Source organism: Trichechus manatus, unplaced genomic scaffold (genome assembly GCF_000243295.1).
Source record: "Trichechus manatus latirostris isolate Lorelei unplaced genomic scaffold, TriManLat1.0 scaffold00015, whole genome shotgun sequence".
In the NCBI taxonomy this organism is placed as follows: Eukaryota; Metazoa; Chordata; class Mammalia; order Sirenia; family Trichechidae; genus Trichechus; species Trichechus manatus.
In genome coordinates, this window is record NW_004443951.1 from 19082181 (window position 1) to 19093539 (window position 11359).

At 52.5% G+C, this 11359-nt stretch overlaps 1 protein-coding gene across 1 annotated transcript; it reads left to right on the forward strand.

The window, feature by feature from the left end:
- Nucleotides 1-6: 6 nt before the first annotated feature.
- POU3F1 (POU class 3 homeobox 1) lies at nucleotides 7-2338 on the forward strand. Its single transcript, XM_004371920.3, has one exon. It carries the CDS (start codon nucleotides 194-196, stop codon nucleotides 632-634), a length of 441 nt encoding a protein of 146 aa, XP_004371977.1. The 5' UTR covers nucleotides 7-193; the 3' UTR covers nucleotides 635-2338.
- Nucleotides 2339-11359: the final 9021 nt, after the last annotated feature.

Here is an 11359-nt window from a genome sequence, read left to right on the forward strand (position 1 = left end):
GGGTGAGCACTCGGACGAGGACGCACCCAGCTCGGACGACCTGGAGCAATTCGCCAAGCAATTCAAGCAGAGGCGCATCAAGCTGGGCTTCACGCAAGCCGACGTGGGGCTGGCGCTGGGCACGCTGTATGGTAACGTGTTTTCGCAGACCACTATCTGCCGCTTCGAGGCCCTGCAGCTGAGCTTCAAGAACATGTGCAAGCTCAAGCCGCTGCTCAACAAGTGGCTGGAGGAGACCGACTCGTCCAGCGGCAGCCCCACCAACCTGGACAAAATCGCGGCGCAGGGCCGCAAGCGCAAGAAGCGCACGTCCATCGAGGTGGGGGTCAAAGGCGCTCTTGAGAGCCACTTTCTCAAGTGCCCCAAGCCCTCGGCGCACGAGATCACGGGCCTGGCCGACAGCCTACAACTGGAGAAGGAGGTGGTGCGCGTCTGGTTCTGCAACCGGCGGCAGAAGGAGAAGCGCATGACCCCGGCGGCCGGCGCCGGCCACCCGCCCATGGACGACGTTTACGCGCCCGGCGAGCTAGGGCCGGGTGGGGGTGGTGCATCGCCGCCCTCGGCGCCCCCACCGCCCCCGCCTGCCGCGCTGCACCACCACCATCATCACACACTGCCCGGCTCGGTGCAGTGACCCCGCGGGCCGGGCCCCCGCCGGCGCGCAGCGAGGCGCGGACGCGCCGCCCGCCCGCGCGGCCTGGACTCTTTTTGTTCGGTTGCTTTGGATTTTACAAAAAGCCCAGAAACTTTCGAACAAAACCAAACACCCGGACGACTTTCTCCGGCGAGCGGCGAAGACAGCTTCGCCGATAGGCTGCGTCGCCCGAGGCTCGGGGGAGAGGAGCGAAGATCCGCAACGCGCCAACTCACCCCCGGCCTTCCGCCCGACGCCTGCTCCCTATCCCCATCCCCTCGACGACCCCGCCCCTGCCCCCCGGGCTGTTCGGGGCCGGATCCCGGCAGCGGCCTCCCCACAGCGACAGGTAACGCGGTGCGGGGTTAGGGATTCCCCGGGAGAGAGGACGAAGTGAGGAGAGTTCCCCAATCCCTCTCCCCAGCGCGGACTCCCGAGCTTTCGGGTAAAGGGCGGGGGGCTGTCACTTTATTCGCTCCAAGGCTCTTCTCTCCTCTAAGGATGCGCCCCACCCCCTTTCCCCTTCATCCGGGCTTGGTTTTTTACGGTTTTTATTTATTCGCGGAGCCTCTCGGTTCCTGGGGTTCTTCTCACTCCGCCCGCGCCCTTAATTTAAATCGCTGTATACTGTATTTATCCGGGCCCCGGAGGGGAGGCCGCGAGTGCCGCGTCTGTGTATAAAACAGGAAATAGCCAAAGCTTTAATCTAGCCTAATTTATTTACCCCCTTACCTTCCCCTACCCTCCCTCAAAAAAGCAAAACAAAAACTAACAAAAACATTTGAGTGTTCATTTTTTGTTTCGTTTTATCCGAGCCCCGGCTCGGTTCCCGGCCACGCTAGAGGGGTCTGCGATCCCACACACACCCGGATGGGAACAGGCTTCTGCCCCGCTGCAGACTGACCACCGCACAGCAGGGCTCCCATTCCCCGCGGGGCCCTGCCCTACTGGCCACTAACAAAAGAAACTTGGAAAAGTTGGAGATATGTTTTAACCAGCTGTAGAAATAAGCTGTTCCCCGAGAACCTTCTGCCTGATTCCCTGCGGCTTCACTCAGCTCCCTTTCCAGGCCGCTGACCCCCTGGGATGTGGGATGCTGGGGGAGGCGGGGCGAGAAATTACTCAAGTTTGGGGTGAGGTGGGAACCATGTAAATATGTGAGATATGTACACACTGGCGGGGAGAAGAAACATTTTGTGCTTGGTTTTTATTTTTGGTTTTCTGCGTTGCCTCTCCACACCCCATCCTAAAGGATTTTGTACACAACTAATCCGAAAAAGATATTTTAATATGATTTCCGGATTTCTGACCCATCTCTATTTATTTTCTGGATGTGTTTGGAGCTTCCCCCTTTCTCCATTTCTTGTTCTGTTTGTTACAGTTTGAATTTAAATTTTGTTATTTTATTTTTTATTATTTTTTGGAACGATGTTTTTGGTGCATTCTCTTTGTATCTTTATTGCAAAAAAAATGTAGACTGGGAAGTTCCCTTTATATTTATGTTATAGTAAATATTTTATTACTCACATAAACATGTACCCCAGGGCTGTGTCCTGTCCTCTTTACTCCCAGGGCTGGGTTGGTTCTGGGGTGAAGTGGTGGGATTCCCTGGCTCACCTGTCCTGAAGTTCTGGCCATAGTCGGGGAGGTGTTGGAGGAAGGTGACCGCACAGATCTTTCCAGGCCAGTATCAGGACCCGACTGCCTGTTACGTAGGCAACAGTTGGGCCCCTGCCCCAGGTGAGTGTATTTAGGGAAGGTGAATCTGCCTCATGCCCCCCTGCCATAAACAGACTCTCCCAAGGCCAGACCAGGGCCTGGGATAGTGAACCACAGACACTACACTGAATTTAGGTCAGCCATTCTTCAGGCACAACTCATCTGCTCTTTTTGGCTGAGGAAGAAGCCCGCCGTGGCCGCACCACCAGCCTGGCATTTCTGTGTCCCCTGCCAGACACCCCAATCCCTGATGTTAGTTTCGCTTTGCAACTCCATGTGTAGGGGCCAGGCCAACGTCACTGTTCCGGGTCCCCAGGGCAGCTGGAAGGCTTGTTGGGCTCACCAGCCCACCCCAGCTGCCTCTCTACCCACAAACAAATGATGCCCAAGCCCACCTGGATCCACACGGAGTTCAAGGGCTTAGATAGAGATCGGGCCAGTGGTTCTGTGGAGCCAAGTCAGCCTGGGGAGGGAGCCCTACCTGCTTGCTTGGGCAAAGCCAGTCCTACTTCTCTTTCAACAAGCCACCTGCCCCAACTTCTCTTGGAGAGAAGTGGGGCACAAACAATTGTGCCACCAGAAAGGCCTGGCATCTCTCCAGGGCTGGGTGCCCAAGAACCCCCCAGGGAGTGATGCATCTGCCTGTAGGAGACATAGTCCCCTCTCAAGACTTCAGCAGCAGCATCCCCAAGGGTCAGGATGGGTGGAGACAGATTGGGATTCCAGGCCCAAAGCCCAAGACTACCTGTATCCCAGTCAAGATCTTGAGTTCTGGGGGGAGGTTTTAAATTAAAGCAACTCTTTAAAATACTAATAAAATAGCTCTTTCTGTTTCCTCTGTAAATGCAGTTATTTCCCTTCTCAGGGAACCGCATGAGGTTTCTCTTACTCTTTGTGGAGCCAAGGCGCAAGGGCACAGTTGCTTGGCGGGGGAGAACGTTGTGGCCCCTGGTGAGGGTGTATGTGGGCTCCTCCCACCAAGGATGTTGCCCAGGCCTAGGAGAGGCCTTGGCTCCAGCAACAGCATCGGGATGCGCAGAGAGGTGTTCTCTGGCCCCCAGTACGGCGATCCCTGGCCGGGCACGGGGCTCAGAATGGCTGTGCCATGCTGTGAGTTCCTAGCGACTTTATGGGCTCGGCTCCTCAGTCTTGGGGGGAATTGTCTCTGCAAGTACAAAGGCCGCCACTGTTTTCAAAGGTTCAGCCTCTCACTACTCCTTTCGTTTTTTTCTTTTCCCTCCTTTAGTCCAGACTAGGGAGCGATTAGCCCTGTAATTGGCACCAGCATCCCTACCGTTCCCCATGCTGGTGGGCCAGTGAGCCTCCCCAGTGCTTCTTCAACAGGAGGCTGAGAACTGTCTGGCATGGTGGCCACATGGCCAGGAGCCACTGGCCACCCTACCTCGGCCTCTCATTTCCTGCTTCCCTAAGTACACAACTTTGAAACAGTCCCACGTTTGCCTCACTCCCTCCTGATTTCTCCATTCCTGGATTTATCTCAGCCTCAGGGCCCTGAAATGGAAGCAAAGGAAGCTCAGAGCTCCCCACTGCCTGCACCCCGCTCTGAGCCTCAGCAAGTTTTAAGGTTGGGAAGGGCGACTGGAAAGATGGGGCCTTTCACTTGCTCGGCCTGCAGCTGACACCAATTGATTGATTGATTTCCTAATTGTCTGCTTAATCCTGCACAAGAGGGTGGGTTTATTATTTAAGCAAGTCAACTCAAAAACAACAAAACAAAGCGGCCTCCCAAGAACCAGCAGCAGCTGAGGAATAGAACAAAAACCAAAAAAAAAAAAAATAGTGGGAAAAGGGATGGAAGAAAATCTTGCACTTTTCGAGGATCTCGCTTAATGAGACACCAGCCTGGGACTGCTACCTACAGTGACCAACCCCTTGGTCACATGAAGTCCAGGGCTGCTTCCCCCATTTTCCAGCCTAGGGATGAATAGGAAGAACCTCAGAAGTTTGACTTTATAAGGAGAGAACCATAGGGAGAGAAATATTTTGTGCCATTAAATCTCACTCCCTCAATAGACTGGAGTTTAGGAAAAGCAAGGTCAGCTCAGCTCCAACGCAGTTCATCTACCCCGTGTGTATGTGTATCTACCTGCTTGCTCTTGAGAACCTCAGACTTCTTTCGTTCAAGGCAGATGTCCCTAGCATCGACTTCAGAGGAAGCCAAAGCTGTCTCTAGCAAGAATTTTCTGATTCCATCTCCCTCCCCTTCTCATTTGAACAAAATTATTTTCTATGATCAATTTAGGTACATATTCTGGTAGAGCTTCACCCTCCCATGTGAACCTCTGCATGTTGGTGTACGAGTATGTGTGTGTTCCACTGTGCGTGCAAATCCATAGCTGCTTCCAGAGGTAGGGTGGGGAAGGTATCCATGTTACACTGTTAATGCTTTGAGCTAGGAGAGCATTTGCAGGATGGAGGTTGGCCAATGCGGGAAGGAAGGCAGCTATTGTGGTCACCTGCAGTCATCAAGGCAAACCCAGAAGGTGCCCTGCCCTGAGCAGGAAGCCTGACCCTGCCAGACACAGCCTCTCCTAGAGCCCCAAGGACACCTATATTCTTCCCAACCTCCTACCCTAGGAAGATACATTAGCTTATGTTTTGAGTGGCGTGGGTCCTGCACAAGATTCATAGTCACCCCATGACCCCAGGACTTGATTGGGTGTCCACAGGACTAGCTGAGTCCCAACTACAGCTGCCCACTTTGAGCTCTCTGGAACTCAGCTTCTTCTGGAGAGGCTCTGGGCCAGCATGTCGGAGGGGCAAGCTCCCAATAGCATGTACGGAACCAGGCTGCCTCCCTCCCTTGGGCCCTCTCCAGCAGGGCTTGAGCTCCAGGAAGGAGATCCCAACAAAATCCCCACCTGAACAGGAGGAGGACAGAAAGGAAGTTCGGCATCTGGCACAGCTGCTCCTCCTAAGCTTAGCAAAGACAATCAATCATGAACCCAGAGCATCAGCTTAGCAACTGAGGCCAGAGGCAGCCAAAACCATCGGTTTGGTCCCTGCCTGGCATATTTGAAGACACTGGAGTAAGTGTTTGACCGACCATTCAGAGTTCCCATTGCCACCTCTGAAGCCTCTATGGGGGAGGACTGCCCTCTATTGGTCCCTGAGCTGGGACATGGCAGCAGACACCAGGGCCATCTCGGTACTGAGCGTTCCCCACCAGACAAATCAGCTTCAAGTTGGCTACTCTGCAGAAGGTGCCAGTTAGAGCTGAGGCAACTTTAGCCTTCAAAGGAAGCAATCCTGCTACACACACACACACACACACACACACACACACACACACACGCACGAATGCATACACATACGTGCTTGCCCCCATGATCCTTCCCTCTCACCCCACCCATTTGCACAGCCACTCTCAGCAGTTCACCGTCATTCACTACCTCTGCTGTCTCTTTCCCTCTCACACTCATCATCATCATTCCTCTCAAGCCTGCTGAAACCCTTGCCAACTCACACACACATACGCACACACACGCTTACACACTCATGGCCACACCACACCAGGGTTCTGGCTATCCAATACCAGCTTTCTGGTCTTTGGCACTGAGCTCTCAGGAGTTGCCGGGTACCTGGCACATGTAATGTGTGGCTAAGCACACACACTCATCCTTTGTAGCATTGATGAGGTTCCTTTCTCTCAGGATTTCCAAGCACTTACCCCCACAAACCACTTTCCAAACACATCCCTGCCCGTCATTGTCCCAGCTCCACCCAGATCTCTTCAGATAATTAAAGTAAGGCTGTGTGTTTGTATGTATGTGTGATCTTATTTTTTAAACACACACCCCCACACATACATATGCATGCATATATACAAACACACACAGCAATTAGATCTCTTCCTGCCTCCATCCATCTCGTGCAGCAAAACCTCAGCTACACATATGCACCCACATCGCCATGCATATGAGCCCTGCACAGCATCACCTAGTCAAACGGGCTCCTGATGTCACACACGCACAGTGGCACTGTCACACCGTTACACCCACCCCCAGCTCCCTGGTGTTTCTCCAGGAGCACGACGCACCTCTTACCACCCGTCCACCACCAGGGCACGTGAGTGGGCTCTCCTCAAATAAGCTGAGTCCCAGGAGGCTCTGTCTCAACCCCCGCACCCCACCCCCAACACACACACGCACATACACCAGCGGACATGTCTCTGCTGCTCCTAGCCAGGGCGGTCTGGGTATTATTAGGCTGCAGAGACAGCACGGAGGCATATGGTCTCGTACACAAGAAATAATGTTCATGTTAAATCAGACCTCATGCATAATGCATGGTGCCTGATCTCACATTATTTTGGGTGTTCGTCAAAATCAGTGTTCTTTCTTGTGAGGGCTCCTGAAAAGAAGAAAAAAAGGCATTTGCTAATTGCACCCACAGCCTGGACCCAGGCAACTGGGAGTGGCCCAGGAAGCTCCCTCCGGCCCCTCGGCACCCACCAGCGAGTCTCGTCCTCTGTCCCACTCTGTCTTTCCACATGGAAGGAGGGGCTGACTTGGGTTTGTAGCAGGCGGAAGGCCCGTGTTATTTTTATTTTTCTCTTGGCTCTCCGTCCCCAGAGGGTTCTGGGGAACAGCAGTGGCTCCGTCGCTGTCACACCCAATTCATTTGCCGTTTTATGAACTCCCCGTTGATTCATCGCCTCCCTACGTCAATGATTCACTCCTGATGGCTTTTCAGAAATCCTTCTTCTAAGGCTCCTGATTATTCAGCTCTGAAAAGGAGCAAGAGCCAGAGCAGACCTGGATGTGGCCCTGCTGCTGCTCCTTATGCTTGAGGTGAGATGTTCTCACCGCCCTTGGCCTTTCCCTAGGGCTAGGCAGGCCTGGGGAGGGGTGCTCTGTCTACCCGGGAGCTGGCAGAGCTGACCCAACCAGCTGATAGAGAGACCTGGCCCTCCAGCTGTGGGTCACCCGCCTTCCTCCAGTCTCATCAGAGTCCCTCAGGAAGCTCTCCATGTCTCAGGGGAGGAAGAGTGCAGAATGGGGAGGGAAGCACTTGGGCTATGGGATCACGCAGACCCGAGTACAAATCCTGGCTTCACCTTTTATCAGCTGTGTGACGTTAGGCCAGCTACTTACCCTTTCTGTGCCTCAGTTTCCTGATATGCTGAGAATGGCTATCCCTATATTATAGGGTTATTTTGAGAATTAAGTGGGACAATGTACATCTATACAGTGCTTAGCGTAAGTAGTGATCAATGAATGAAAGCTGTCTTATTGTAGGGCCTGGGCAGGGCATTGTGAACAAGGGAAGTTCAAGTGACTAGTGAATGAAGAAAATCAAAATGTAATGAACTTTCAAGGTCCCTGAGTGGCACACAGTTTGTGCTAGATTACTAACCTAAAAAAGGCTGGCAGTTTGAGCCCACCCAGCAGTGCCCTAGAAGAAAGGCCTGCTGATCTGGTTCCATAAAGATTACAGCCAAGAAAACCCAGTGGAGCAGTTCTACCATGTAACACATGGGGTCGCATATGTACGGAATCGACTCAACAGCAACTTGTTCAGTTTTTTTATTTTCAATGAACTTCTACCACAGACCCTGCTCTGTCCAAGGCTCTCTGACATAGTACTTACCCAGCACCTACTTTGTGCTTTATTTTCATTATCTCACATTAATTATCCCTATTTTACAGATGAAGAAACTGGGGCCCAGAAAGGTTTAGTGACCTGTCCCAGGTGGCACCACTAGTTAATGATACCATACAACTTGCCATCAAGTCGATTCTGACTCATGGCAACCCCAGGTATGTCAGAGTAGAACTGTGCTCCATAGGATTCTCAGTGGCTGTTTTTGTCAGAGGTAGATGGCCAGGCCTTTCTTCCAAGGAGCCTCTGGGTGGACTTGAACTGCCAACCTTTCAGTTAGCAGCGAGTGCATTAACCATTTGCACCATCCAGGGACTCCAGTTAGTGATGTTGCCATTGTCAGGTGCCGTCAAGTCAGTTCTGACTCACAGCAACCTTATGTACAACAGAACGAAACACTGCCCAGCCTGCGCCATCCTCACAATCGTTGCTGTGCTTGAGCCCGTTGTCGCAACCACTGTGTCAATCCAGTTAGCGATAGAACCTGGGACAAAACCCATTTTATCTAACTCCCTGGCCCATAGACTTTTCTTGTCCCCTGCCAGGACTAACAGTGATGTTCAGGATTTCAGTAGGTGCCCAGAGCAGAGGAGGTACCAGTGTTCAGGAGTGGGCCCGGGATAGAAGCTGGGAACCAAAGGTGTTGGAGCTAATTGGCTTGGATCTCTTCAACCCTACAATCAGGTCAATCTCTTGAGGTTCAAGGAAGTTGGATGACTTGCCTAGTATCATCAACAAGGTCAAGAAGCCCTCCTAATCAAGCCATTCAGAGCTGCCATATATGAAGCAGACACACACAGGGGCTAAGAATGTGGACCCTGGAGTCTGCTCAGGTTTTAATCCTGGCTGTACTACCTACTACCCATATGACCTTGGACAGGCTGCTTCAGCTTTCCATACCTCAGTTTCCTCATTTATAAAATAAAGATAATAATAGTACCTGTCTTATAGGATTGCTGTGAGGATTAAATGAGAGATGATAAACACAAACACTTAGAAGAGAGCCTGGCACTCTATAAGAGCACATTAAATGTTAACTATAGAAATACTTTTATATGTACAATACAATTATATTATTTCTGGGATGAAGCAGTACAGAAAAATAATGCCTAGTGCTTTTCTTTCCCCAGAATTATTTCCCTTCACTCCCAAAACCATTCTGGATGGAAAGGCTCAAGATCACCATCCCCAGTCTACATATGAGGAAACTGAGGCCCAGGGATGTAGAGCAATTTGCCCAAGATGACCCAGAAAATTAGTAGCAGGTGCAGTCTCCCAACCCATTCCCCACTTCGGCCTCTTTGTGCCAACCCACGTATCCAACAAATGTTCACTGAACCTCTCCTGAGTACTAAGGCTGTCGGCTAGGTTCTAAGGGAACAGCACCCAGAGGGTCAGGGAAGGCCTCATGAAGGGTAGGCATGAAGAATGAGTAGGGGTTTGCATGAGGGGCTCCTAATTCAGAGCCTACCATGGAGGCAAAGTCACACAGCCCTATTGCCCTCAGACCCCACCTATTCCCTCTTCCTAAACCCTCATGCTTTTTCCTACCCTGTTCAGTACCCTTCCACCAGTGACCCTGCTGTCCCCTCCTTTAACTCCAACACAGAAGAGTCAACTCAGGGTCAAGATCCCTAGACCCTGTGGCACCACCTACCAGGGGACTTGGTCTGGCTATAGAGTCCTTCAGGTCCCAACTCCTAGTTCCACCCCAAACCTGTCCAGAGGTTGACCACCAAACCACACCACAGGGCAAGCCAGCCTCAAAGGTGGGGCCCAGGGCTCCAGGCCTCACTCCACTGGTCATCCTTGGGTCATTTGTCATCTCGGACCTCAGTATATAAAATGGGCATTCCCTCATGCACCCATTCATCCATCCTCCAACCATCTACTCAACCATTCAATGACCCACCCACCCATCCATCCAACCATCCATTCATCCTTTTACCCACCCAACCATTCATCCATTCATCTATCCACCCCTTCAACCATGCACCCATCTCCCTATCCAATCACTCACCATCCACTCATCCAATTTAACAGCCAGGCCCTTTGTTGAGCACCAGGAACACAGAGATAAATAAGACCAGTCCCCTGTGCTCAAGACACTCCTAGATTAGCCTCTTCCCTGCCGTGCCTCTCAATAATGTAGGATAGGCACGTGAAGTCCCAAATGATATAATTTCTTGGAAGGAAAGGATGAAATCCAGTGTGGCCTCCATGACTCTTATGTGTCAGAGCACTGGAAACTCTGTTCTTCAGGACTCCACAGAAGGTATAGTCAGTGTGGCTTTCTGCATGGGCCTAGCTCTAATTTAGCTCTAATTTCACACTCCAGGGATACCAAGACCTGAGAGATTTCAAAGAAAGTGGGGGAGAGGAAGGAGCTTATGAACATAACTTCTGCCAAGGTTGAAGATTACCACTGGGACTCAGTTTCCTACCAGAAATGGCAGCAACATCTCAGCACCAGGAAAATATGGGGAAATGTTCTGGTCTCAGGCCTGTCACTACATAGCTGGGTGGCCTTGAGCAAGTCCCTGCCATTCTCTGGGTCTCAATTGCCCCACCAGTGCAGTGTAAGGGATGGTCTATGGGCCGTCCCAGCTCTGAGGTGGCCTCTCTCTGTTCTTACTTCCCTTCCAGCCTGGGTGGGCCTGCCCCTCTGACAATGGGGCCTCTCTGACTAGCCCACACATAAGGAGGGGTAGGAGATGACGTGGCTTGGCGTCCATGGCCTGAGTCCTCTGCCTGTTCAGCCCCTCCTCCCCTGACACAAACAACCCTCAGTCGTCCCCCTCCCACCCCCTACAATCTGGGCACAGCTGGGGCCTGCTATGCCCTGGCCACCCCATGAATCACCCCTCTATGGTCCCTGGGGGAGTAGTCCAGGGAGCATCCTACGCCCCACGCGGGGTGAGGGCCAAAATTGAGGCCCTCAAGCAGGCAGTGTCCACAGAAACAATGGGGGCCTGTGGCTCACACCCGGAATGCAGCCATTGTCCTGCCCTGGCCCCCAACCCCTAGGCCTCAGGTCCCCAGGCCAGGCAGGCTGGCGTGGGTTGGTGCGTCAGGCACTCGTGTGCCAGGGCCAGGACACATGGCCTGCCACTTTTGCTCTCTGAGCAGGCAGGCGGGTGGGCTGATGGGCCAAACCCCATCTCCACACCCAGCCTCACAAGGGAACCCACACACAAGGTGAGGAGAAATAAGATGGGACCCAAGGAAGCCAAGCCAGCCTCTGACCACCCGTCCTGGGGTACTTGCAGCAGACTCTCAGAGAAGGGGCTTGGCAGCTCTGAGACCCAAGCTATACATCACAGTGGGGAGGGGGACCACATTAGAATAATGCAGGATTAGAGTGGGGTTGCTATAGCGACG

Coding starts and splice junctions, on each gene's coding strand:
- POU3F1 (XM_004371920.3), top strand. CDS start 194: ATGTGCAAGCTCAAGCCGCTGCTCAACAAGTGGCTGGAGGAGACCGAC.